At 37.2% G+C, this 26,849-nt stretch overlaps 2 protein-coding genes and 1 pseudogene across 3 annotated transcripts; 1 reads left to right on the top strand and 2 right to left on the bottom strand.

The window, feature by feature from the left end:
• Positions 1-236: 236 nt before the first annotated feature.
• Positions 237-1,867, bottom strand: LOC106453788 (annotated as a pseudogene).
• A 168-nt stretch (positions 1,868-2,035) lies between these two features.
• Positions 2,036-4,279, top strand: LOC125609648 (tubulin alpha-2 chain-like). Its single transcript, XM_048781188.1, has 4 exons — positions 2,036-2,291; positions 2,676-2,910; positions 3,000-3,370; positions 3,449-4,279. Exons 1-4 carry the CDS (start codon positions 2,199-2,201, stop codon positions 4,100-4,102), a joined length of 1,353 nt encoding a protein of 450 aa, XP_048637145.1. The 5' UTR covers positions 2,036-2,198; the 3' UTR covers positions 4,103-4,279.
• Positions 4,280-7,419: 3,140 nt separating this feature from the next.
• Positions 7,420-25,766, bottom strand: LOC125608523 (serine/threonine-protein kinase TOR). Of its 2 annotated transcripts, none has more exons than XM_048778938.1 (56): positions 25,386-25,766; positions 24,922-25,257; positions 24,775-24,849; positions 24,524-24,696; positions 24,039-24,137; positions 23,667-23,826; positions 23,450-23,593; positions 23,179-23,348; positions 22,897-23,101; positions 22,636-22,824; positions 22,266-22,418; positions 21,510-21,631; positions 21,321-21,420; positions 21,145-21,240; positions 20,761-20,891; positions 20,004-20,106; positions 19,741-19,923; positions 19,571-19,663; positions 19,436-19,471; positions 19,240-19,338; positions 19,059-19,157; positions 18,801-18,963; positions 18,424-18,548; positions 18,266-18,318; positions 17,714-17,837; positions 17,398-17,568; positions 16,701-16,853; positions 16,479-16,631; positions 16,035-16,106; positions 15,800-15,934; positions 15,662-15,723; positions 15,454-15,551; positions 14,828-14,937; positions 14,584-14,757; positions 14,410-14,475; positions 13,982-14,050; positions 13,727-13,837; positions 13,273-13,413; positions 13,057-13,185; positions 12,774-12,939; positions 11,772-11,980; positions 11,064-11,270; positions 10,772-10,885; positions 10,451-10,654; positions 10,035-10,115; positions 9,855-9,929; positions 9,707-9,773; positions 9,454-9,614; positions 9,203-9,367; positions 8,977-9,105; positions 8,804-8,887; positions 8,641-8,702; positions 8,484-8,556; positions 8,070-8,393; positions 7,726-7,979; positions 7,420-7,628 (listed from the first exon to the last, which is right to left on the bottom strand). In XM_048778938.1, exons 1-56 carry the CDS (start codon positions 25,548-25,550, stop codon positions 7,610-7,612), a joined length of 7,434 nt encoding a protein of 2,477 aa, XP_048634895.1. In that variant the 5' UTR covers positions 25,551-25,766; the 3' UTR covers positions 7,420-7,609. The 2 variants fall into 2 exon arrangements, with proteins under 2 accessions (XP_048634895.1, XP_048634894.1); XM_048778937.1 differs by having other exon boundaries at positions 9,194-9,367.
• Positions 25,767-26,849: the final 1,083 nt, after the last annotated feature.

The following is a 26,849-nucleotide window of genomic DNA, read 5'->3' on the forward strand; positions in this document are numbered from 1 at the left end:
TTTCGGTCTCAGCTTGCAACCGGTGTGACCCCAGTCCAACAGTTATGTCGCCTGCTTGCAACATCAGCTCCACCTCTTTCCTCGTGAAGTCTGCTCCATTGCCAGTGTTGACTGTTAGATTGTTCTCATTGAGACAAGTCATAAACAAGAATATTTAATTTGTGTCTAGTAGAGCACTAACCAATTATTTAGACAACGTGAAAGCGTAGCAAATCACCAGAAGGTTTGAGAACTGCTTAGAAAATGTAATCGGGAAAGGATTTCTTAACGTTCTCAGGCCAGCGATTAATAGTCCGTTGGATTTTTTTAGTTGAGGATTTTACTGCATTGAGAAGAGGTATACCTTCGGCTGTAGCAACCAAACATAACTTTGACTTGGAACTCTAAAAAACTCTAAAAGGTGTTGAAGCAAGTTTAGAAAAAAGAGAAGAGTTCTGTAAACTGAGGATTTTAGAATTGCTTAGAGAGATGTTGCAACTTACATATAACCCAGGAGCCATTAAATTTGATCGGATGGTTAACCAGTACCATTTGATGTAGCCTTTGGCCTGTGACAGCAAATAGCTTGTGATCATACAACTATAATGCCAATAATTTTTTTTTATAAAAAAAAATAAGATTTTAACCAATCAAGTGTTTCTTTACAATGTGGTTACTTGCATTGCTTACGCAGCAAAACTATCACGTTCCGAATTGTCAACCACAAATTATGGAAGATTTTCTGTTAGAACTGGTGTGGCACTACTCGCTCCGAATTCCTAAGATGAACCATATACACAAATTCAGTGGCACAACGTTCACATGTGGTTTAGACCAGAGACACCAGATATACTAGAAGAAATAAACACTTACTGTACATTGCTCAATTAGCCAGTCTGCACGACCACTCTTCAATGTGTATGTGCCTGACAAATGCACATTTTAAAAGTTATCAATAGCAGCCTATTTACATACATACCCAAAGCTGCAAACACCTGCCACTGGATGATGCCCTGAGGAAGAATCACCTCCTGATCTTCTTGTGAAAAAAAATCAACTCTAGATTTGTCTATGCTTAGTATACAACCTTCTTCAAACCTCTTTTGCCATTAAAGAGTTCTACCCTTGCATAGAAAATAAGGTGCAAGCAGTTACTTACAGCCACTAGGCTTTATGGTTACTGATCATTTCTTTCACAAAATGATTGCCCCTTAATTTACTATCCACACACATGACACACGAGTAATTTAACTGAAAGATATATTCTAAATACATAGAAGCAAGAAAACAAACTAAGAAGAGCTTTAGATTGAGTCAAATACAAAGAAGTGAACTTTTAGAAATGGTCTCGTGAATCTCTATCTAATACTTCCATAAAACAAAAATGAGTGTAGTTTTTTAACCTGTCTTCTGCTTTCAATCTTAGAACTTTAGCCATATGCCAAAACTCAGTCAGGGCATTGAACACGAACCATTCCACCCTTTTATCAGAATTGATTTGCACAAAAGAGAGAAGCTTAGTATCATCACTTGGCGCAACAATAAGTAACAAAATGAGAATCACTGTCGCTTACTTAGAACTCTCATCTGATAGAATTGCAGTTAATTAGCTCAAGTCCTAAGTGATTACTCTCCATCTGATTCTGATTGGATTACTGCACAGATTCACAGATAACAATAACTATATGAGAGAGGGAGAATGCGTGCCTTGCGTGATGGAAGATCATACGAGAAGAAACGAGAGATGGACGATGAAGCAGACGCGAACCTCTTGAGGCTTGAAGGCGGAAGCCATAAAGCAAACAAGACTCGGCAAATCGGAAAACTATGGCTGTGAGGCTTCGATTCGGTTTACTCGATATTGATCAGATCCGGTTATATTCCGCATTTCAAGGGATTTTGAACTTTTTTAAAAAGAGAGAAACGGTCATGAAGGGAAAATATCCCAAAGAGAACCAAAGCGGCAAATTTTAAAATTAGAAAATAATAATATACAGCTCAGGAGAACAACCCTATAAATTAACCATGGTTAGCAGTTACCCAATCTTATCATCACACGTGTCCTACAGGAGCCGTTACCCTAAAGATGGATGGTTTCGCTTATAAAACAAACAAGAGCATCATCGATTAAACCACCACACCACCAGATCTAGATTTATTTTTCCCAGGAGAGCGTCTTCATACACGCGCCCCCCTTCGTCTACGAATCTGAAACGAAAATGAGGGAGTGTATCTCGATCCACATTGGTCAAGCTGGTATCCAGGTCGGAAACGCCTGTTGGGAGCTTTACTGCCTTGAACATGGCATTCAGGTTCGTCTCCCCTTCGTATAAATCTGTGCGTTTTACATCAGATCTAATGTATTCGTTGCTACATTTCCATTGTAGATATAGTTGTGTAGATCTGTGTTTGATTTTAGATCTATTGTAGAAGAAATGTACGTGGCTGATTCGAGATCCGTTTAGAACTCTGATTGATGCGAGATCCGTTTAGATCTGTGTTTGTTTGCTATGGTTGATTCAAGATCCGTTTCGTTTTCACAACAATGTTCGATGAACTAGAACTCTTGTAGGCTTTATTATTATATAGAAGGTGTCGATTGATTTAGTCCTGATTTGTGAAAATTGTTCTCACTTTTTCACTGTTGATTCTATTCGTTTTGTATTAACGTACTGGTTGGATCTGGAATTGTGCAGCCTGATGGACAGATGCCGAGTGACAAGACAGTTGGCGGAGGTGACGATGCTTTCAACACCTTCTTCAGTGAGACCGGTGCAGGGAAGCACGTCCCACGTGCCGTCTTTGTCGACCTTGAGCCCACTGTGATCGACGAGGTCAGGACCGGTACTTACCGTCAGCTTTTCCACCCTGAACAGCTCATCAGCGGTAAAGAAGACGCTGCCAACAACTTCGCCCGTGGACATTACACCAGTAATTCACTAATCCCTTTTATAAATAATATCATTCCATCATCACTGTATATTAACTGAAATGAAATTGCATTTGAAATCTGTTTTCAGTTGGGAAGGAAATTGTTGATCTGTGCTTGGACCGTATCAGGAAGCTAGCTGATAACTGTACTGGTCTCCAAGGGTTCCTTGTCTTCAACGCTGTTGGAGGAGGTACTGGATCTGGTCTTGGATCACTTCTCCTTGAGAGGCTCTCTGTCGACTATGGGAAAAAGTCCAAGCTCGGGTTCACTGTTTACCCATCTCCACAGGTCTCTACCTCTGTTGTTGAGCCTTACAACAGTGTCCTCTCCACTCACTCACTCTTGGAACACACTGATGTCTCTATCCTCCTCGACAATGAAGCTATCTACGACATCTGCAGACGTTCCCTTAACATTGAGAGGCCTACCTACACCAACCTCAACCGTCTCGTCTCTCAGGTATCAATCAAGCCATTCATTTGCAAACAACTCAAATCTTGAAGTTGCCTCATTACTCATGTGTTTTTTTGGTTTCAGGTTATCTCTTCCTTGACTGCTTCTCTAAGGTTCGATGGTGCCCTGAACGTGGATGTCACTGAGTTCCAGACCAACTTGGTTCCATACCCAAGAATCCACTTCATGCTTTCATCCTACGCCCCAGTCATCTCTGCTGAGAAGGCCTTCCACGAGCAACTCTCTGTTGCTGAGATCACAAACAGTGCTTTCGAGCCAGCTTCCATGATGGCCAAGTGTGACCCTCGTCACGGGAAATACATGGCTTGCTGTTTGATGTACCGTGGTGATGTTGTCCCCAAGGACGTCAACGCAGCTGTTGGAACCATCAAGACCAAGCGTACCATCCAGTTTGTTGACTGGTGTCCTACTGGATTCAAGTGCGGTATCAACTACCAGCCACCAACTGTTGTTCCAGGAGGTGACCTTGCTAAAGTGCAGAGAGCTGTGTGTATGATCTCCAACTCCACGAGTGTTGCTGAGGTGTTCTCGAGGATTGACCACAAGTTCGATCTCATGTACGCCAAGCGTGCTTTCGTTCACTGGTATGTGGGTGAGGGTATGGAGGAAGGAGAATTCTCTGAGGCTCGTGAGGATCTTGCAGCTCTTGAGAAGGATTATGAGGAGGTTGGTGCTGAAGGTGGCGATGATGAGGATGACGAAGGCGAGGAGTACTGAGACGAATAAAGTTTCGAAATGTTCAATTCTGTTATCCTTTGTGTTTGCGTGAATGGGTTCGAAACACTCTTGTGACGAGCCCTTTGTTTTTTTCAAACTACTTATCCGATTTATTTCTGTTTGAATTTCTATTGTGGTACTCTCTCTATTTGGGTTTATATTCTCGTTTCATCTTAACTATCTTTTTAGAAAGGATCTACTCATGCTAGTTTAGTTTAAAGAGAACTTGAACTTGGTAACGTGAAGTCAATTAAAATTGCCCAATCAAAAATGTTGGTTCAACTTAGGTTATCAGTTTTGATTTGTTATTCTTATCTAAATCATACTACTAAAAAGTAAAAACTAATTATCCAACAATCTATTTCAGACAAACCAAAGTTATCTAAATTTTAACGAGAAATATTGATTGTTACGCGGAACTTGCAAAAATGAACTATCTTAATATCAAACTTCGGTTCAGTTCAGCAGAATTTTGTACAAACCAAACTAGCAGAAACCGAATAAACCTATCTAATGAAGGTTTGACACCTTTCTACCTTTTTAGTGAACCTTTTTGTTGAAGATGCAAGAAATAGAGAGCAAGATTTTTTTACAAGCGTAAGATAACAGAGCAAAAGGAGTAAATATATATTTAGTGCAACAGTAACTAATACTTGTTTAGAGTAGAAAATAAGACGTTGTTAATGCTAATTTAGACAAGAATCGAACCCTGATATCCTATCCTCTCATCCTCCAACAGAGCATAAGCAGGGGCGGACCCATAAAATAATTTAATATGAGGCACTATATATATAAATAAATATTAATTATAAATATTATAATGTATTTTTAATTACATTAATCTTTAAAAATTTGCATTCATTTTAAAATGAATTAAATAAAAATGATAAACATTTGTATAATATTGAATATCTTTAAGTAACATTACAAAATTATATATTATATACAATTTTACTGTGAAAAGCATATTCATTGTAGTTGTTATTTTAATTTAAGTTTTGAAAACAAATATTTACTTTAATTTAAGTTTGATAAAAAAAATTGTTAATGTAAAACTTAAATAAAGTGACTTTTATTTTAGAAAAGGTAAAAATCTAATCTTAAAGAAAAGGAATACAAATTTTTATTTTATACTAGTAACAAAGAAACAAAGGAGAACAAAAAAAAGAAACAAAGGAGAAATAACAAATCTTTACGAAAGGGTAAATACATTATAATAAATGTGTTAAAAAAAATCAGGAAATTAAAAACAAGCCTACGGCTCGTCACGAGTTATATGGGGCACTGTTCAATCATTTAAGCCTAAGAGCATCCACATCAATGAACTCCTTTTTGGGGTTCATCTTTTCAGTTTTTTATTATTAAAATTTTTTTCTTTTTTTTTTTGGTTTAAGAAAAAAAAAAAAAGTTAGACTAATCGTGGGCCGCCACGACACGTGGAGCCCGCGCTACAGTGATGAACTTTAGGAGAGAAATGTTCAACCAAGAGAGCTTTAGGAGACAAAGGGTTCATAGGATTGAATTATTTTATTATTTTTTTCTTGATTTTTGCGTGAACTCCCCCCCATGAATCCTCAATAGAGGTGCTCTAAAAAGCTGGTAATTTCTATCTGTGTCCACTTCTCTACAAAAATTTTAATAAATTAGACTGTGGCACGTGCCACACCTCCTATAGGCGTGGGTCCGCCCCTGAGCATAAGGATCAATGTAGGGTGGTGGTGAAACCGGACTTCTGCTTCCATCATGAACACGAAGTCTGCTCCAAATTACTTACATTTCTCAAGCAAAAACAAAACAACACAACACAATCAGAGACAAATCTTATAAGCAAAATAAATCTCAACAACTCATTCCATACTCATTTTGAAATACTTATGGCGACACAATGTATGAGAAGAATACTAATAAGCATAAACAGTATATATAATTAATAGAAGTCGGATCTTTGACTAGTTAGATGATTGGGAGAGTTACAAAATCTTCCACATGTAGGAGCCCAAATCCGAATTGAAAAGAAACAATAAAATAAAAAACGATGTTAAGAAAATAGACGAATTGAAAGATGGTATGTTGAAAAACGCTTTCGAAAACACGACTGTTGAATGTAGATAAATTTATTTCCTTAACACTTTATATTAGCTCCGTAAGTGCGACAAATCTTATACAAATAAGAGTCCCACATAAAACCACAAAAGATAGTTACGCGGCACTCGTGGATTGTCCATACGAAATACATACCTACGAAACAGTCTCAACTAATAAACTATTGATCGTTGTGTTTGAATAGATTTGAAAATCCGAACTAAATCTAGTGTTATTGGTTATATGATTTTAAAATATGTATTAAAATCATGTGTTATTGGTTTAATGATTCATAAATTTTATATTAAATCAAGTGTTATTCAATCGTACAAATTTACTAATATATTTTATTTTATAATGGATTTGAATGAATTTGTTTGGATTTTTTAGTTAAAAATACAAAGATTTAAATTCGAGGGAAAACCTCCGGATTTGCATATTTTACTTGAATTTATAAATACTATATAGATTTTTGAATCAATCAAAATATATAAACCAATAACAACCAAGGATTTTTTGGTGTTGGTGTCTTGATGTAAAAGATCGAAGAAGAACGAAAAGAGACTGATATTTAAAGAGATGACGAAAAAAACTCTGCAACGATTGTTGAACGTGCTCACGTTAGGAAGGATTCGGGATTCTGCAGAGATCGCAAGAAGTTGAAGTTACAATAACTTATTTTCCAAGATTCTTTAACTCTTTTTTTCGTTTAAATATCTTGGTGAAACGTTTGATGTTTTTATTGTAAGACAAAGTATTTATTGTTTTATAAAGAACTTCATTTTGTTTTTAGAAAAAAATAAGCCAAAATAGATTTTTTTATGGTTTATTTGTGTACTAACCATAAAAAAAGGGAAATTGGTTTTCTGGAGAGAAGGAAGAGAGAGTTGGAGAGAGAGTGTTTTTGGTTTTTTAACAAATTTGGGTTTTTTTTTGTAGTTATAGGGGCAAATTTCCCTTTCTTTTAATTACTACTGTTATAAATTTTATGGAAATCTCCTTTCAAAGTTTTTTTCGTGAAAAATGCATAATTCGATAAATTCATAAAATAACTTGGGAGGTAACTGGTGAACAATGATTATTCCAAATGCAAAAAGGAAGAAAAAATGTAGGAGAATGTAGCATGCTCATCTACTCAACCACGCTACTACACTTAATAAAATTATATAAGACATGACTAGGGACCTAGCACATTTTTTTTTCACTTCAAAATACTTTGATTGAAACATGCAAAAGATGCAAAGACGACGTTGATATCCCCGAAGCTAAGCCGGCCAACATAAACAAAAACGAAACTCCAAATCGACGGAACACATTATTTACATACAAAAAGACCATAGTTTATCATCGAATTAAAAAAAAAAAATGCAACTTAGTTGAAAATTTACAAAGCCTATTTACAATAAACAGAACAGATGATCCTTCTCACCAGAAAGGGCACCACCTGCAAACACAAACAAGAAAATTTGTTCACATTTTTGCATCGATCCATTGGAAATGCCAGTGAAAATAGATAAGCACAACAGTGGAGAAGAACATACCCAACATAATTTTGACATAGATTTTCATGGGAAGTGGCTTGATCAATTAGCTTTTGAACCTGAACTTTCACAGACAAACCATGTTCGACTTCATGAGAATCTCCTCCGAGCAAGTTATTGTGATCAGCAATGGGATTGCTTGGAACCGCAGACGTAGAGAAATCACGGCCTGTAAGCTTATGACTCATACGAGCCATGACAACTACTGCACGCTCGTTCAATACCTCATTTGCATCTCCAAGCATATTCACAGCCTGAAACACAATCCAATATTCAAATCAAATCAACAACAGATAATATTTGATGAAAACATGATAGCAAGATAAAGATTTTAAAAAAGAAACCTGAAGAATTTCCTTCTCTCGAGTACTCCTTTGAGGCTGAGGAAGGTCTACATCAGCGGGATCTTCATCTACTTCCTCAGGTTCAACATTAGCAGGACCATTGGGATTGTTGTTACCGAGTAGGGCTAGTTGAGGGACTTCATTGAAATTAAAAAGACGCCAATTGATTAAAGGATCATGCACAAACGCCTCCATCATTGCCATTACACTGTCTTTGTTGGTTCTGAGAACTTGCATAACATTTTCGCATGTCGACCGGAAGTTTCCTTCGATGCCACTTACTTCCATTGCTTTGACAAGCATTCTTGTCAGACGGAACGGAACCTAACAAAATGTTGTTTAGCCAATAAAGCTCTCTCTTCATATCATTGTCGCAAACAACTATTATTACGAGGAAATGATTATAGATAATACCTTTTCAGGAAACTTCTCTCTATTCATAGACGCCTCAAAACAATCTCCGAAATCAATATGCAAGATTTTCCCACTGAAAAATTGAAACCATTGATAAAGAAACAGAACCATAGTTGGATCTTTTAAGTAATGTTAACAATTTGTTAATTTTATGTACCTGTATCTATCTAGCATAAGGTTACTTGGGTGTCGATCACCTAACCCAAGAATATAACCAACCTGATACGAGAGAAGTTCATTTAAATTGCAAGTCAAACATGAGTAAAACTCTACTTTGAGGCTAGACAAGTGGTGAGCAAATGATGAAAGCAACCACATACCATACTCATAACTGCTAAACTTCTGGTATAGTTGGTTCTTCTCTCCAGCCATACCTCTGACGATCGACTTTTTAACCAGAGAACCTACCAAGAAGGAGAAACAAAGTAACTTAGTATTCCAGATTAGTTACTTTAGCCAAAGAAAACTAATAGAAGTTACAAGATTTGAGTACCCTGGACAGATCATTTCCCTCTGTGTTTTCTAGAGCGTACTCAAATACTTCAATCTTTGCTATGAGCGGTAGATTGTCGTAGTTTGGAGCAAAACTCAACATATGTTTGTGCTCTTGATTAAGAATGATCTGGAAATAAGGAAAGGCATGTGTAAGAATCAACAGAAACTGCAGACAGCTTCACGAGTGAAAACCTTCATGAATAAAAAAGACAAACCTTTCGTGCATCTCTGTATTCTCGAATAAGATGGTGAAGGGTATCGCAGTTGGGAACCCAACCAATGAGTCCACTATTGGGAGATAATGGTATTACAGAATACCGTTGGATGGACAAATCTTTTTCTGCTGTTTTTCTGGAATTCTCGAGCAAAGTGTTCACCAAACCAAAAAGCTGGAACACAATAGAGCAAAGTGTTATCTTGTAGTTAACACAATAACTAAACAACTGTTTTTTTTTTTTTGTTTTTTGAAAATCACCTGCATAACACGCTCATCTTGCCTTAGATCTTCATGTCCCTTTAACAAAAATGCATAGTCCTCACCGTCATTTCCGTGAATAGTCAATTTCCGTGGTCGTTGTTTAGATGTTATGACAAGAAGTTGACGAGAAAATGATGCTATCGTCACAACGGGGGCATCTATTTAAATAAAACCAAAGCAGTGATCTAAGCACCGAATCCTAGGTTAAAACCGTAAATCAGCTCAGACAAACTGTAGTTCAAAATGTTACCCGCACGGTATGTTCCAGGAACAGCTAGCTCCAAGTCACGACACAGCAGCAATTCAGGAGATACAGACTATCCAACATGTAACGTGATAGTTAGATTATAAAGTAAAAAAGAGAAGAGAGAACAATAAGAAATAGAGAATCTAATTACTTCCAAATCCAATGTTGTGAGACTGGCAAGCTGTTTGTCAATCCGTTTGAATACGTGATAGTAAAGATCCCAAGCCTAATGAAGATGAACAATTGAAAAGAAAAACATGTCAATTTATGCCCCTTTCCTGAGATAAAGAGCAAGAAGACATCTGAAATTTTGCTTTAAAACTTTCGTCACCTGTGTAAGTTCAGCATCTTTTCCAGTTCTCTTGTAATTGATACAACATTCATATGCCTCTAGTAGTTCGTGACGGTATGCCTGCATCAACAATACACTAGCTTCAGTTGCTGATACGAAAATCATCATCCAGTTTGACATATAGCCTTTTACTGAAATATATGAAAACAAATACTCCACACCGTAATCCTCAAATTCTCTCATGGTCAGCTAGTTGATTTAAATTCTTAAAACTTCAAATGACCACAGGTTACATGGCAAAAGCAAAACTAGATGCTGCAATGCTGTGCAGTTCTGTGCTAGAGAAAAGTAAAATCAAGGATACCGTGGAGACACACACAGCTAATGGCATGTACGTGTAAGAAAAATACTATGTTATACCAAATTTGGAAAACCAGGAATGAAAATGGACATACCTCTATAAATGCTCTCTCTTGTATGGTCACATTGTCCTTTCTTGCACCTTCTTCAAGCATCTCATGTAATGGCTCAAGTACTTTCAGCATTCCTTCAATGTTATGTTCTCCAAAATACAAGCGACTAGCTTCTTCTAGTGCTTCATGCCACATTTCATGCCAGAGTATAGCAACCCTGATAAGTTCATGTGATACAAGTTGTGCCTGTTTTTTTTTTTTGTTGTTGTGGGGGTAAAGGAAAGGGGTCACCAATTAGCTCAGTTGAAAGAAAATGCTTTCAAAGTTATAGACAAAGCTAAGCACAATAAGACGACTACTAGCCTGATCCACAAGGGCGCCACTGTGCTGGCGAACTTGATCAACCACCTCTTGAGCTGCAGCTCTCCGCAGATTGCTTATTGATTTACATGCAACGAGAAGGGGATACATAAGAGCCTGAAAACATTCAAGGAGAAATTATGAGTTCTGTGTTGTATGACACTTCGTTAATAATAAAGAGATCAAACGTCTGCAATATCAAATTCAAAATGGTAGAGCAAAACTTATTCATATCTTCTTAAATTCGTAAGATAGATGAAGATTGTAAAGTTCAGATTAATGGAAAACTACAAACCTGTGGGTGGTTTTCTCCTATGCGGATGAGAAGAGACTGTATCAATTCCCTGACAGCACGGTTATTTGAATGTATCCTAGCAATTATTTGAGGCAACACAACAAGCCATGTGTCAATGCTGACATGACTGAATCCTCTCTTCAATGCTGTTTGGACATCAGCCGTAGCTCCATGGTTGAACCATAACGTGAGAAGACGCAGTATATCCTAAGGAAATGAGACAGAAGGGAAAACTAATTCAACAAAAGCAACTTAGAACTTGAGGCAAACAAATGAAATAATTAAAAATGTCTCCTGATGCAGACATTTTTAGGACATAAGTCAATAATTCACTGTTGGCTAACGACGTTTTGCCCTTAAGATGTTTGTTAAAGTAGATTCAACACCAGAGTAAACGTCAGTCTGAAGCAAACAAAGCTTCGATCAAACTCCCTAAGAGCAATCACCTTTTTGCTACTTATTAGCATATTAGAGATTTCAAAGGGTAGGTTCATACAGAAACCATTAATATTTATCAGAAAAAAAGAAGAAAGACATTTCTTTTTTATATGCAAACAAAAGACAGAAAATAAGGAAAGACTAGTGTTGCAAAAAAACTCCTAACTCAACAAATATCAGAGATGGAACCTAATCTATGTGGCATAAAAAGGTGAAGAAAAGACATTTGGTACGTGAAACATGGAATCAATGAAAGCATGCACACTTAACCTGTAAACTATCATCAACTCCTTTCGCATTCGCTGCACATGCTATAGAATGGAAGTATCCAGTGACTGCAGCAGCAACAAACTGAGAAGCAATTTGACCTTTTGATATGTAATGAGACATCACTGCCGTATTGAATAACGCCCATGTGTGCCATGCCTTAGCCCATTTAGGAGCATAGATGGTAGATTTGCTAAAGGCATCAAGAATTTCTGAAAAAAGAGTATTAGATTGTCACCAGAATGTTATGGTCAGACCTAGTTTGACTACACTTACACTGTTAAAAGTAGGGGTGGGCATTTTACCCGAAATCCGAAGTGGCGCCCGAACCCGATCCGAAAAACCCGAACCGAAATCCGAACCGAAGTAGCAAAATATCCGAACGGGTATTAAATTAGGAGAGATTGGATATCCGAACCCGAACGGGTAATATCCGAACCCGAATGGATATCCGAAAATAACCGAACATATGATAATTAACCTTATATTTCTAGTTTACATCTTTCATTTTATATAAAATATTTATATTGATACTACACATACTTTAAATTCATATGATATACATACAATTACGTAGAAGATGATTTGCTATTCGCTTAAAATGCATGTCAAACTTTTTATTTCAGCAATTAACAAAAAGTTACATCCAAAATTTAAAAACAATAACCAAATTAATGTCTTTTTAGTTTGAAAATGTTATGTCCGAATCTATTAACCATTCAATCTATTAAAAATAAAAAATAGTTAAGTGAAAAGTTATATATTTAAATACAAGAAATTTGAGAAATGAAAATTTTCATTTTTTTTTCTTCAAAATCTAAATATCCGAACCCGATCCGAAATAACCGAAACCGAACTTAAAATACCCGAACCCGACCCGAAGTACAGAAATACCCGAACGGGTTCTACACCTCTATACCGAAATACCCGAAAATCCGAAATACCCGACCCGAACCCGAACGGGTACCCGAACGCCCACCCCTAGTTAAAAGTAACTAATCTCACCTTGAATAGACCCATCATTCAATCCGGGAGAAAGTGCCCACTGCCATGTTCCCAATTTGAGATTTACACGTGCAAGAAGTGGAACATTTGCTCCCTTGCTAGATACCATACTAGCCATCATGTCAGACTGAGAATGTGGCACACTTGAGAGTTCCCTCGTCAGAATCTAAAAACATTCAATTCACATTGAGAAGAAACATGGCCATTTAAATAAGAAAATGGGAAAATGTGAGAAAGAGAATCAATCCAGACAATGCAAGTAGCTAATACGAATATGACATACTTGCAGCTTGGCAAACGCCTCTTTGCGCTTGCGTTCCTCTCCAAGTGACCATTGGTATTTTAAATATCCAAGCATCACTTGTGGAGGTCCGTGATATTGCATGTCTTCTGGTGATACTTCTGGATCAAACTACAAAATTAGGATGTCATACGTTAGACAAAACAGAATCAAGCTGCACTCACAGAAATATTTTATCAAAAGGCAAAAGGTCAATACCGGCAAGAGCTTGAGTAGAGTAGACTTTGCCTGACTGATCCTCCCACTTTTTCGACAAAGCGAGGCAAACTTGAGCCAAGTTTCAACATCTTCTGTAGGAGGTAGCACAAGTGCCCGAACAGCCAAAAGTGATTGCCACACCTGAGCAGAGGATATAAAGTATTAAAAATAAGACTGTCATATGGAACAACTGAGATCACTTCACAAAAATGTCAATAAAATTCCTTGTTGCTTATTATTTAGGTGTACGATACACGCTTTGACAAGAAGCTACTTTCTTTATAAATCAAAAGATAAAAAAATAAGTAAAGCAAACCTTGATTTATTAAGAAAAACCTCAATCTGTTAATTTACTAAAGTCACGATACAGCAAATATCTCATGCTTACAATACCATATGACTTGTCATTCATTTCAGTAGCTCAACTAACATGTAAACACAAGAAATATTGTACCTCTACATTACGCTTAGATCCCTGAATCCGCTGAGTCCACATACTACGAATTAGGGCTCTCCGTTCTTCAGCAATATTATTTCCCACAGGCAGCGTATAATATTCAATTACCTATTATCGATAGAACAGGAAGAAATACAAAGAAATAAGAAAGATTCATCATGTATTTGTTAATACTTTCTCCTGTTTTCCCTCCAACTCAGGGGGTTAGCGAGGCTCGCAAGGACAATTGATTTTGAATGAATGAGATCTGACCTCTTCTAGTTCTGACAGCTGCTGGACTCGAACCATATTGCTGTAAGCACGCTCGTAACTCTCCAAAACCTGCAGAAGCGCAAATATAGACAAAATGGACAAAGACAGTTACAAGTTTTCAGTCCACGAGAGAAATACTCAAGAGAAACTAAGAAGGCAACCATTGTGATTTCATGATGCTTTTACTGACAGGAACTAAACAATAACATGCACAAAATGTTGTTTAACAGAGCTCAACAGTGCAACTAAGATGTCGAGAATGTATCTTCCTACTTCCAACAGTCTCTGACGTACTCAAATAGTTTAATGGACATAATGCAAAAGGCTGAGACTCTAGTTACAAATATCCTTGCTGCTTTACTTCTGATCCCTTAATCACATCAAATGACTAACCGAAATTATATATGCTACCAGATATGAAAACCTACCAGCGCTGCAAGTTCTGTCGCAAGACATTTTCTAGCTCTTTCAACATATTCCCGCGCCTCATCATACTAGAGACAAACAACAAAGGAACACATACACATAAATAAGTGCGTCCGCAATTATTTTAAGAAAGCCTGCTATGAGGCAAAAGCAAAAAAGCATAGATTCAAGTGTACCTTCGCCCTCCGAACTAACAAAACAGCCCTGAAGAATGTGCCATTGCTGCTTCCATCGCCACTTGAAGCAGGGCTTGCTAAACCCCTAAGCTTTGTTTCATCGCCATCATCTAACCGAGACACATATTCCGCCATTTGATCCCACTCTCCCATATTCCACGCAGCATTGGCAGCCTAGTATAGTTGCAAAAAGACATCCATTTAATTAATGTAACCGAAATTAGCATAAGCATTAATTACCAACCATTGGTGCCATTTCCAGACGTGCAGATGGCTCAGCTGGACTCCAGTACTCCTTGCAGAGATTATTTAGCTCTTCCCATCGTGCAAGTGCAGCGAGACATCTCATTTTTCCTACAGCATGGTCAAAAAGCTACAGATTCAGGACATTTCATTTAGGGAAAGAAGAAGCACCACAAAAAATGTAGCTTTTGGGAAAAATCCCCAAAATTAATAGAGAGAGAGCGGCCATAAGATTATGAATCTAAGGGGGATGAATTCTAGGAGGTGTAAGCCACTCGAGATACTGTTAAATCTCAGAAAATCATAGAGGACAAATTCAGCCTTCATATGAATAGTAATAACAACGAAAAATATATATCCAGATAATGAATAAAAAGCCATATGGATTCCATGTCTAGAACTAATGCACATAAAACAGATGCATGGACTTTTTTGTTCTGCCAACTAGAGTCTCAGAGCGAGAATATTATGAATTTAAGACCTATAATTCTTTATGCGATACTAGCTGCTCAGACGCTGGCGATACATATCGACCCCCCAAAAAACTCACAATACCTTACATTCCACTTCCACGAGAAACTATATGGAAATGGGAACACGGATCTTCCCAAAATAAGACTTGGTTACCTAATGTGGCTTCTAATACAAGATGGGGATTAGATGTTTGAGATGCTTTCAAAGTGTACGCCTTGAGTGCATCGTCCCATCGCTGCAGCTTCTCGTACCTAGAAACAAACACTGTTACTAGTAACAAACAAATTCTGTCTGCGCGCCTATCAGGCTATCACACACAACCGGAAATAAATGAAATTAACAATGAGAAAAGTCATGTTACCATGATTCTTTTAATTGCACATCAAGATGTTGTTGAGCATAGGTCAGTATGCCGACAGCAGCCTATGACAACAAATCCCAAACAATCGATAATGACACATAGCAGAGATGAGGAAGTCGTAGAAGTAAGATAATGTACCTCATGCTGGTGTAATTGATTATTTATGTGTATAAGTGCCTCAACAATAGCAACTGGGTTGGCATCCATCCTCCTGGACCGTGGACCCTCAAATTCCATCTCTTTATAGTGCAAAGCTTTGGCAAAAACACGGCACTGCAAAGTTGAAAATCGCACCATTACCAAGAAAAATAAGATGAATGCTTGATTCAAAAAGGACAGAAGTGCCACATCTTAAGAAATACATGACGCAGACCTTTTCAGCAAGAGCCCCCAGGAGACGAATATCAATGGGAAGAGGCTTTTCATCATGTTCCATAAACTCTGCCTAAAAAGAGTACTGAGGAAATCAAGCTCATGTGACAGGACCAAGCAACAGGATCACACAGAGGAGGTTTATTTTGACAGTGTTAATATTGGATAAAACATAATATATTCGTCATGTTTCCAATAACGTTTACATATTGTTTAGTTGATGGCTTTAGCAACGAAAAACGTGTTTCCAGTAGAAAGAATACAGGTGCAATCACTAAGGAAATGGTGACCTAAGCAGATTTTTGTTTCCAAACTAGCAAGACGTAGCTAACTCATTACTGAACAGTATCTATTTGCCTATGCTTAAAACACTAGCATTCGATGAGCATAACCATAGTTAAAGGAAAGCATACTTAATTTTTTTATAGCTTAACAAAGAACGTACCAAATTAAGTAGTGTCGCCAAAATCTCAGGAGGGATATTTGGAGATGAAAAAGCCATCTCCAAGCTCCTAACTAACTGCGTTTGGCTAGCTTCATTCAGCTGTGCCCAGCAACTGACAAAGCCAGCGGCAAACAATTCTCTCCCGACAAAAGGCTGAAATGTACAGTCGTTAAAATGCATACCCTTATGAGAGATAAAAAGAAAAGAGTATAGATGAAGCACCTGCAACTGAGCAAGTTTTGCACAAGTTCTCAATGCTGGAGAGGGAGACTCTTTAAGTAATTCAATACTAAAATGTCTCATCCATTCTTCCCAGTCTTCCTTGGTACTGCGTTGAGAAGCTTCTCCAGCTGTCCGTAGTCTACCATCATTAACCTGTTCAACAGATCATCAAAAGCCATAAGTAACAATTTCGTTCTTTCAAAACAAAGAAAGCCTAGAGAAACTTTGAAACTTTACAAGAGGATAATGTAAGATTGAACACATATAGTGTTTTATTAGTCTACATAAGCTGAAGGAATGTGTAGGTTGAGAAGAGCAAAAGAGGGGCATATTTTACAAAGTTATTGAAGCAAATGGCTCAGGTTGGCTCTCGAGTACCAAGACTGAACTTCAATGTATGTACGTTGTTATACACAGATAAGCTGCCTAGCATAGGCACCCAATAAGAAAAACGAAAAGAAACAAGCTGGTTAAAAGACCAGCCTTCTCACTAAGCAAATTCTACATAAGGCAATCATTCCCATGGGTTATTTCCTTCGTAATATTCTTATCAAATTACTATTCCATCAACTAGAAAACTACCGACTAGAAAGTTGTACAATGTTACACTTGCATAATGAGCTCAACAATGAAACTTGATAACAAAATTTTAACAAATCGAGGATATGTTCATTTAATATGACACAACAAAGAGTACCTGATGGTTTTTGTCGTTTCCTTCTTCAAAAGGATCGATCTCATTCTCAATTACAGGATCCCTGATAACCTCGACTGGCAGTCGCCTACTTAACTGTTGAGTGGCTGTTGTAGCTACAATCAATGGTTCACGTCTCCGGGATCGAGCATAAATTTCCTCAAACTCTTTATGCTGTAAGAAAATTGTACAGTTAAATTTTACAGACAAAAGTATATATAAAAGAAAAAATGTGTATGTTGCATGCAAGCTATAATACAAAATACGCGACAGACATATTTCTAGTGCTATTATATGTAGAAGATAGTAAGAAGAGCACCCGCAAGCGATGCTTCAACAAAAGCTTGTGAATTGATTCAATGAATATGGTGAAGTCCTCTCCAAGAGCATGAGCCAAACAGCATAGTGCATCGACAGCCTCTTTCCGCAACTCATCATTCTTCCTGGATAACAACAAAGAGCCAAAGACCCGCATCAAAAAATTTAAACGAGAAGGTAAAACTATGAGTAAGAAAAGAGAAATAAGAAACGTCAATCCCACCAAAAAGTATTCCATGATATAAGCAATTTTATACTTACATTTGAAGACAAATGATAGATAATGATAATAAGTAAACAATGACAAACAACAGACAATTATAATAATTAAACTATGTTCTGATCATGCCTTGCCAACTCTAGGATGGTATGAATGAACCCAGTCATTATAAAGAGAAACTCAAATAGTGATATGATGCATTGAAGAAAGACCTTACGAAAAAGTAAACATTACAATGTTTTCTAATTAAGACAATCAGCATACCAAGAAAGGTACAGATGTTGTCATAAAGATATATCACAATTGTTGGACTTTTAAGAAGACGAAACTCACCCATCTAATACTAGCTTCAAGTGATGCACAAGAGCGGAGATGTGACCAGTAACCTGAAGATATACCAATAATTAGAACAGGTATTAGAAGAAGCTTAACATGGAGTGGATCCGCAACATACAGAAATATAGTAATAAATAAATAAAAAATATACCAACCTGAACACACGGGATAACTCTTGTCAAAGTTTTGATGGCATCGCGTCTTATAGCTACAGGAGCATCTACTTTAAACAATCGGATAAGGGCAGGAAGGAGTAAATGCATGTGCTCATCAAGTGTACCTGCAAATATGGAATCTAAGGGTCAGCCAACGGAGTGAATTCTGGCTAATAATTTCACTATTCAAAGATCCTATATATACAAAAAAAGAGTTTGGATATCTCTCACTGATTACCAAAAAAGAAGATATCATACCGTGGAACCTAGTTACGTTTCGGTTAGAAAATTAAATACGTTTATACAACACTACAATTCGTGTGCCCTAGTAGTACAAAAAGAGTATGAGGATGTCAAAACAAGAAAAGTTTACTGACCGCCAAACACTTCGAGTGTGTGGAGAATATCAGGAACATAGATATAATCATTACACCGCTCCGCATCACCTAATACTTGGATGAAACATGGAAGGATGACTGGAAGATAAGTTCTGAATTCATCATTAAGTGCCAAGCAAAGATGTTCCAGTAGATGCAGAACCTGGTGGTCAGCAAGAGAGACGAAGTACTCTCCATAAGATATATGCTCGGAAAGCAATAAGAAACATATCTCGGTCTAGGCTACATACAACTTACCGGAAGACCACGAGAGGGGCGTACGGGACCTGGCAAGGTGAAGGATGACCATAGTTCAGAGACTAGTGAGAGCAACTCTGGCAGATACTTTCGTATGTGCTGTAGACAAATAACGTAAGCTAGGAGTTTACACAAGTCAGTCGCACTTTGGCCATAACTACAAATGTTAATATGGATATACCTGGCGCACGATGGAAACAAGAGTCCCAAGACCCCATGTAATGAAGTCCTTTAAGTTTTCATCAGAAGTGCGGACAGTGTGAAAAAGCTCAGGTAAAACCTTAGAAAATTAGCAAAACTTCAGAGGATACATATATTATGGCAGTGACTGAAATAGTAGTGACTGAGAAGCTGCTGGAGATATAATCTTTATATACCTTTGGCAAATAAGGCACGCATCCCAATCCCATTGACTAACCTCGCAAGAAAAAAGATGGGATAGAATTGTAACGTGTTCTTATCAATCCCCTCACAAGTTCAGCCGTAAGAACTGTCAAAATTGTTCTAGTTACCTTAAAAATGATCATCAGAGATCTAACAACCCTTTTGTGGTAACTAAGAAGTGATGGATCTCTAAGAATTCGCATAAGCGAGTTGATAGCAACCTATAACAACGAGGTAGGTGATATGAGCACGACTTAGACCAAAATTTGCAAAATGTTCACACGGGTTTAGAGCTAACCGTAGAGTAATAATCCTCAGATGTAGCAAATGATGGCCGGAGTTCCACAGGTAACTCATCAATCGATGGAATAGGTTGACCTGAATCACCAGTACCCCGAGGAACTTCACCATGTGATCCTGATAAACTTTGCTGGTTACGTTTATGCACATGAGGATCCAAAGCGCCCATAATTCCAAGAACCTGTAGATATAACCAATGATTTTCACATAAACTATGTTCTAGAATACTCTAGCTTAGAATTTTATTTCTCTAGAAACTACCTTGAGCACTTCTCGTCTGGTAGACCACACTAAGTCACCCTTAAGCAATTTCAAGAGTAAGCCAAGCAACAACGGGTATTCCTTGTATGGAGTCACAACATACCTACGTTAACAATGAAATGACATGCAGGGAGGACTTTAATTTTCTGGAACTCCCTTGATATTGTATTAGGTATGTGCACAATATATAGCAATTAGCACATGACAAACACTCCCCAAGCTATTCAATGCAACGTGCGAGTTGTTCACCCCACTATCTATAAGTATGTCTACAACCTCGTCAATGTCAACAATACAGTTGATTAAATCTAAGCAGCATAATACACTAGGTCGTGGCAAATCAATCAATTTTGTATGCAGAGAGAATAAGAAGACATTACAAGTTCCAACACAAAAATTGGCAATTGAAGAACTGGCTACGAATAACAATCTTTCATTTCATCTAGAATTTCTTCACTTCTAGTAGGTCACAGGAAAAACATAAAACCAATCCTCATTCCTGACATTGATATACATCAACTGCCTAAAGATAGCTCAGGCTTTTAGCTAGTACTAGTAGAAGAACTACAAGCCTGTATTCATGTCAAATATTCACTTGCAAGCCAGTATGTCCATCCAATCGAACCAAGCTTTCACCAATCAAGATAGTAGCGTTTTATTATTTTGCAGAAAAATCAGCATGTTCATAATCTAGTAAGATTAACAAAAAAAAACATAGTTTAAGTTATTAAAAGAAGGTAAAAGTATTATCTCCTACCCTGTACTTTGAACGACTTGACCAAGGGTGGAAACAGCCACCTCACGTTTTGCTACAGCAGCTCCATCCATTAAAGCTTCAACAATCAAAGGCATTAGCTCCGGAATATATTGTCTCATTGCCAAGCCACCCTGAACACGGTGAAAAAAAAACAGGGGAGGGATTTCTTAGCCAGACCAAAAAACAACAATTACAAATAAAATAAATTTGCCACCGCTCTGTCCACTTAAAGACAATAAAGGACAACATCTTAGATACAGGCTAGGCCATTATAATTTTGAAATATGCTTTGCCAGCACAGCTGGGACGAGTCAAAATCAGATTGCAAATTCTACGTTTACTACAGTTATAAATTTGTTCAACAATACAAAACTAAAAACTTACCACTCTTGCAAGATCCCCAACAGTTACGAGAACTCCAGTGACAATATTATTGTTAGCATTCACTCCAGTTCCTTCACTAAGTCTTGCAACAAGTGCCTAGAAAATAAAAGAATCACAACCCCGTGAATTACCTAATAATCATATTACGTGAGGAATTAATAGAATTCAAATAAAACCTTTTGCACAGGAGCTACATATGGAAGAATGAGCCGTTCACAATTTCGAACTAAACAACCGAGGAGCTTCGCACTCTCTTCTCTGCACTTGTTATCCGCACTGCTGACGTCACAGTGGGAAGTTAATCCAACAGATACTGATAATAGGAAACAAATCTTCATATAAGAACTAAAGAAATTTGCAGTTACCTCTGCTCAAGATAGGTTAACAGTTGTATAAGATGGCGACGAAGTGCTGGAAGAACGTATGCTGGGTTTTTTTCGGATAACCTCCCAGCAACTGAGATGGCATATTCTCGTACATCAAGGTCCTGTTGAACAAAGATATTCAAATATATGAATTGAAACGTAACATGAACGGACAATTTGTAAGGCGGAGTGAAACATAAGCAAAGCATCTTTATCAAGTTAAGATGGGTTTCACACTAAAGCATTTCGTGCATCAATCAGAGCAAGTTATGCATTCCATCACACTTAATTAATTACGACTGATCTGTGACAGAATAGAAGATAATCAGTCGACCAAAAGTCAGCTAAGCCTTGGTATTCAAAGTTTTGTTATAAGGGAGTAATAAGGAAACTAAATTAGGTAACTACTTCACGAACCCACCAAAGCTGATGTCAAAAAGCAATACAATTGCAAGTTTTCTGTAATTCACAGGTATGTCCAAGTAATATATCAATCTGAGATAGGTGGATGTCTAATTGGAGTATGGTAATGATGGAGTTCGAAACGGTATATAATAATATCATAAACGGAACGAACATATAAAGTAATAAGGAAACAGAAGTATCATCACTTTCTAAAACATATCATGGCGTCAAAAATCTAATTTGGAGCTGCTTGAAATTGACACCCAAGAGATGCAAATATAAGATATTTAACAAAACAGAATTGTCTTATGTCATATCCCTACTTTAATCAAACAACTAACAAATCCATACCTCATCATTTAATGAAGCAAAAATGGCAGTCAAACTATCAGCCTGTGCTAGATAATCATCGAAACATTGGTTGCCATACAAAGCAACGAATATAGACTTGCGAACATTTACATCAGCATCTGCAACAGCTGTCCTGAGAAGCTTTTCCACAATCTACAAAACCCAAACATCATTTCTCAGGAAGGCAAGCAGAAAAATTGAAACAGCGAATGATATTACAGTTATAAATGCCATCAGGAAGCAGATGGGATACTGGAGGCCAAACTTGAAAAACGTTACAAAGACGCCTTTTGTAATGAGAAAAAGTGATGACTTGGAGACGAGCAATAATAAATAAAAATGTACAGGGCTTTTGGTATGTATATATAACCTCTTCCACAAGGCGCATTCGTCTTCCTCCAGCTCGAGTTGACCTGCTTGAGCCAAACTGCGTGATCCCCGATAAGGAATCTGCAATTAGTCTACAACAGCACAAAGCAGCATCTTTTCTTGTGGTTGCATCCCCATCATCCAAATAAATAACAACCGACTCCCTAGCGAATTCAAGAAGATCATGCCCCTGCCAGAAAGCAGAAGTTCAGTAACATAAATAACATATTTTTTGGAAATATCATCAGCAAGGAGCATTGACCTTGAAATTGAAACGAGCCAGAGTCTGCAGGGCTAGTTGAACTTGGGCTGAACTACTAAGATCAGTAGACTGTGGTGCCATGCTAACTGTACTACTTCGAACCAGGGTAACAGGAGGCTTGGTTTGAGAATAATGAGATCTTGAAAGAACCAATGAAATGCAATCTAGAAGCCGATCTTGTACCGTCGGCAGCAATGAAGGAATGCTGAGACCCAATAGAATTGTCAAGCATCAATACACATCAATGCAAGTAGTAACAAACTTCTATCGTGCAACTATTACCTAATGGTTATCTGATCAAGAGCGTCAACAAGCGTAGAAGAGAGACCAGAAGAAAACATAGCATCTAGAAGATCTCGAACATAATTTTCCACCGTGGATCCCATTGCCTTCGCGATGTTACCAACACAAGCCACAGCTTCAAGCAAAGGTCTACCTTTACGTGGAGCAATCTACATAGGATAATCAAAGGAAACCTCTTTCAAGTTCAGCTAAAAAAAATTACTAACACACAAAAGTAGATAATATGTTCAAGGAAATCAATTTAACCCACCGCCTCCCGCAGATGAGACATAATAGTCGGCAAATAGTGGATAAGCTCACCATCCAAAGCACCAGCCATTTCCCCAAGGGCGATGAATCCACTAGCACGTTCAGCCGGTATTTTTAACACAGTAAGAATATGATTCATACATATCTGCAAGAAAGTAACTCAGATAATCACGTTTTACGGATATACTTTCGCTTCAAAGAATCTATCAGTCACTTACCGTTAAATAGTTTGTAACAAAGCGGTCACGGAGGAAATGAGCAATTCGAGGAAGCAACGAGGTGATGCTAAGGCGAACAAGGCGATCACGATGTTCAAGGTATCTAAGGACAATGTCAGCAACTTCTCGGTACCTAGACATCATGAACTCACCAGTATTCCTGTAAATGAACTCTAGCATTAAGTCATTAACAGAGTGGAAGAAGATGCATGAAATATATATATTTTATTTAACAGTGGAAACTAAAATACAAAGACAACGAAAACAGAGGCATCACTGGAAACAAAAAGTTCTTCTGAAGGCCTGTTATAAATCTGGGCGTCTGGCTATTTTAAAGGATGCTTTAAGAATACAAATTCACTGGTTATTTACCTCAATAGCTCCCCCACAGCAAGTAAGGAACCATGAATACTATGGACCGGAGCATTTCTGCCCAACCCATCCTGTGTAGCTTCAAACATTCGATAGTACCTGCAAAAGCCAGATGGAGAGAAGATGAGTTAACTTGACTTTATATCATAACTAACAAGGAAAACCCTATTGCTAAATTAGGGACATTGTATGGGCAAAATATCTAAATCCAGCAGAAAATCTGGTAAGCCAATATTTATTTTGAAAAAGCTTAAAAACTGTGTACAACATTAACGCAAGAGAGAGACAGGTTCGCTATATTTCCAATGGAGACTACATCGATCATGCCATATATGCTCAAGAAGTATCACCATTGGGAGAATATATGGTAAAAAGCCAATATAAGTTGCATTTACACAATTAAAAAAATGCGAAGTATAGCACTATCGCGTCTAAGGAAAATATTTTAGGACACTAAATCATAGTTAGAGGAAAGGGATACGAACCATTGTACACGCCATCGAGTCTCCCTTTTCTCGATAACGCGAAGGCAAGCACGTAAAGCTTCAACAGCTCGCTCCCGTACTTGCAACTGGGGATCCCTTAATGCAACCCAGATCGCATCCACAAATTGAGGGACGTGAACATTAAAGACAGTGGATGCATTTTCTGCCATCTCCTGCGACCGACGTTGCAAGAACATAGCCGTATTAATTGTGAGTAACCAAAAGAGAAAAGAGAGTCGATGTCAGGATACCTTCAAAATTAGAACAGCGGCGAAACGACGATATTCCACCCTGTCTCCGTGAAGCCAATCAAAAGCAGTTTTCATCTGGGAAAAGAAAGGAGAAGATCAATCAATACACTTTGTGGACCAATGAGAAGAAAGAAACAAAGGTCGTACCTGAAACTCGACTTCATCAGAAGTCATGACTCCACCAGCTCGAGCAAGGTGCCCCAAAACTCTACTAGCAAGCACCAAGATTTCAGGGTCACGCTTGGACAACACAGTCCTCATAAAACCCGCAAAGCGAGAAACATTTGTAGCATTCTCACCAAATCCAATCTCTGTCAACTCATCGATGGCTCTAAGGCCACCCATGTTTTCAGCCTCATTCGAGCTCTCAATTAAAGTAGCAATCCTGTCATATAACTGCTCCATGAACCTAGAGGAAGCTTCACCGCTAAGATCACGAACTGCTTCCTCCACGTGTTTCCTAAACGCTAAAGAAGCTCCCTCCTGATACAACAAAGTCGAAAAGCATCAAAAATTTGCTAAAACCAACTATACATTCAACTCAGATAATTTTTCTGGGTCTCTACTAATTTCAATAATCCAAAGGAACGAAGAATCTTTGCGTTCGTTACCTTAGGATTACCATGGCTGCAAAGGTCAGTGATGACACGGTTCAAAGTGTCGAAGCTTCCGCCGCCAGAAGATGTAGCTGAAGGCCCACAAAAGCGGTGAGATTGCGACGGAGAAGCCAGGGGTGAAGGCCGTCCAGCCGAAAAGGATTGCGACGAGGAAGACATGGACCAAGATCCACTCAGAAATCTCGCAAAAACCCTAAATCTGACTCCTTTACGTTTCAATCACACTGGGAACAGAGAGCCAGAGAGAGACTGTACAGAAGAAGAGAGAGAGAGAGAGAGAGGTATCTTCAACACATCGTGCGTAACAGAGAGAGAGAAGAAGATCGCAGGAAACTATAGGATTCTCTTCTTTTTTTTTTGGTTTGCCTTGGGGGTTCTTTTTTGACAGTTTCTTTTTCCCCTAAAACTTATACCTTGTATTGTTTCTGTAAACTTTACACTTAAATTAATAACTAGATTTTAACTACGAGATTTATTACCTTCTAAAAACATTTGTCCAAAATTATTGCGGATAATTTTTCATTTTACAAATGTATAACTTTGATATTATTATCACCAGCAATGAAACCTCCGCCAGATAAATTAATAACTAGAGTTTAACCACACGATTTATTAAGTTCTAAAAACATTTGTGTAAACATTTGTTCAAGATTATTGTTGATTACTTTTCATTTTACAAATGTGTAACTTTGATATTATTATCACTAGGAATGGAACCTCTGCGGGGATATCTATATTAACAATTAAATATAAAAATATTTAGAAGAAAAAGATAATAATATAAAGAATTGAAAACTTAAAAATATTTCTATAGTTTCGATCAAAAAAAAAAAAATTTCTATAGTTTGTGTAGTTAAAATTAAAATACAATTTTTAAAATAGTTTTAAGTTATTTAAAATAATTATAAATAAAATATATAAAATTATGATAAAAACATGCAATCTCTTAAATCTATTTTGGTTTAATATTATCAATAGAGTATGAATATATAAATATATATATATATATATATAGAAAGCGAAAAGTGTTTGAGAAAGTGATATAACTCTTCAAAACATTATCTTGTAATGTAGAATTGTTCAAACAGTCTAATACAAAAAAAAATTGATTAAAAGACGTAATTCTAAAATATAAATTTTAAGAATTTCAAATAAAAAAATTATAATTAAGTCTGCAATATACCAAAAAAAATCTCTAATAACAGTTGTGTTTTTTTATTTTCTTTTATCTTTTCAATTTTAAAATTCACATGTTTGTTAATGTTTTATTTCAGTCTCCTTTATCTATTTATTTCTTTGTTTCGATGTTTTTTGTTGTTGCATTTTTCATTGTTCACAACTACTATATATATAGATACCAAAGATTGCAATGATTAACCACTAAATATTGCAATGGAAGTGAAGTTACAATGGTTGATCACCAAATATTGCAAAGATTGAACACCAAAACTTATAATG

Source organism: Brassica napus, chromosome A5 (assembly GCF_020379485.1).
Source record: "Brassica napus cultivar Da-Ae chromosome A5, Da-Ae, whole genome shotgun sequence".
NCBI classification, from domain to species: Eukaryota; Viridiplantae; Streptophyta; class Magnoliopsida; order Brassicales; family Brassicaceae; genus Brassica; species Brassica napus.

What these genes read in the sequence shown, in the direction of transcription:
- LOC125609648 (XM_048781188.1), top strand. Translation starts at nt 2,199, where the DNA reads ATGAGGGAGTGTATCTCGATCCACATTGGTCAAGCTGGTATCCAGGTC. An exon ending in GCCTTGAACATGGCATTCAG is followed by an intron (nt 2,292 to 2,675) that starts GTTCGTCTCCCC and finishes GGAATTGTGCAG; the next exon opens with CCTGATGGACAGATGCCGAG. An exon ending in CGCCCGTGGACATTACACCA is followed by an intron (nt 2,911 to 2,999) that starts GTAATTCACTAA and finishes ATCTGTTTTCAG; the next exon opens with TTGGGAAGGAAATTGTTGAT.
- LOC125608523 (XM_048778937.1), bottom strand. Translation starts at nt 25,550, where the DNA reads ATGTCTTCCTCGTCGCAATCCTTTTCGGCTGGACGGCCTTCACCCCTG. An exon ending in ACTCGATGGCGTGTACAATG is followed by an intron (nt 24,138 to 24,523) that starts GTTCGTATCCCT and finishes TGGCTTTTGCAG; the next exon opens with GTACTATCGAATGTTTGAAG. An exon ending in GCGTGCCTTATTTGCCAAAG is followed by an intron (nt 19,339 to 19,435) that starts GTATATAAAGAT and finishes TAATTTTCTAAG; the next exon opens with GTTTTACCTGAGCTTTTTCA.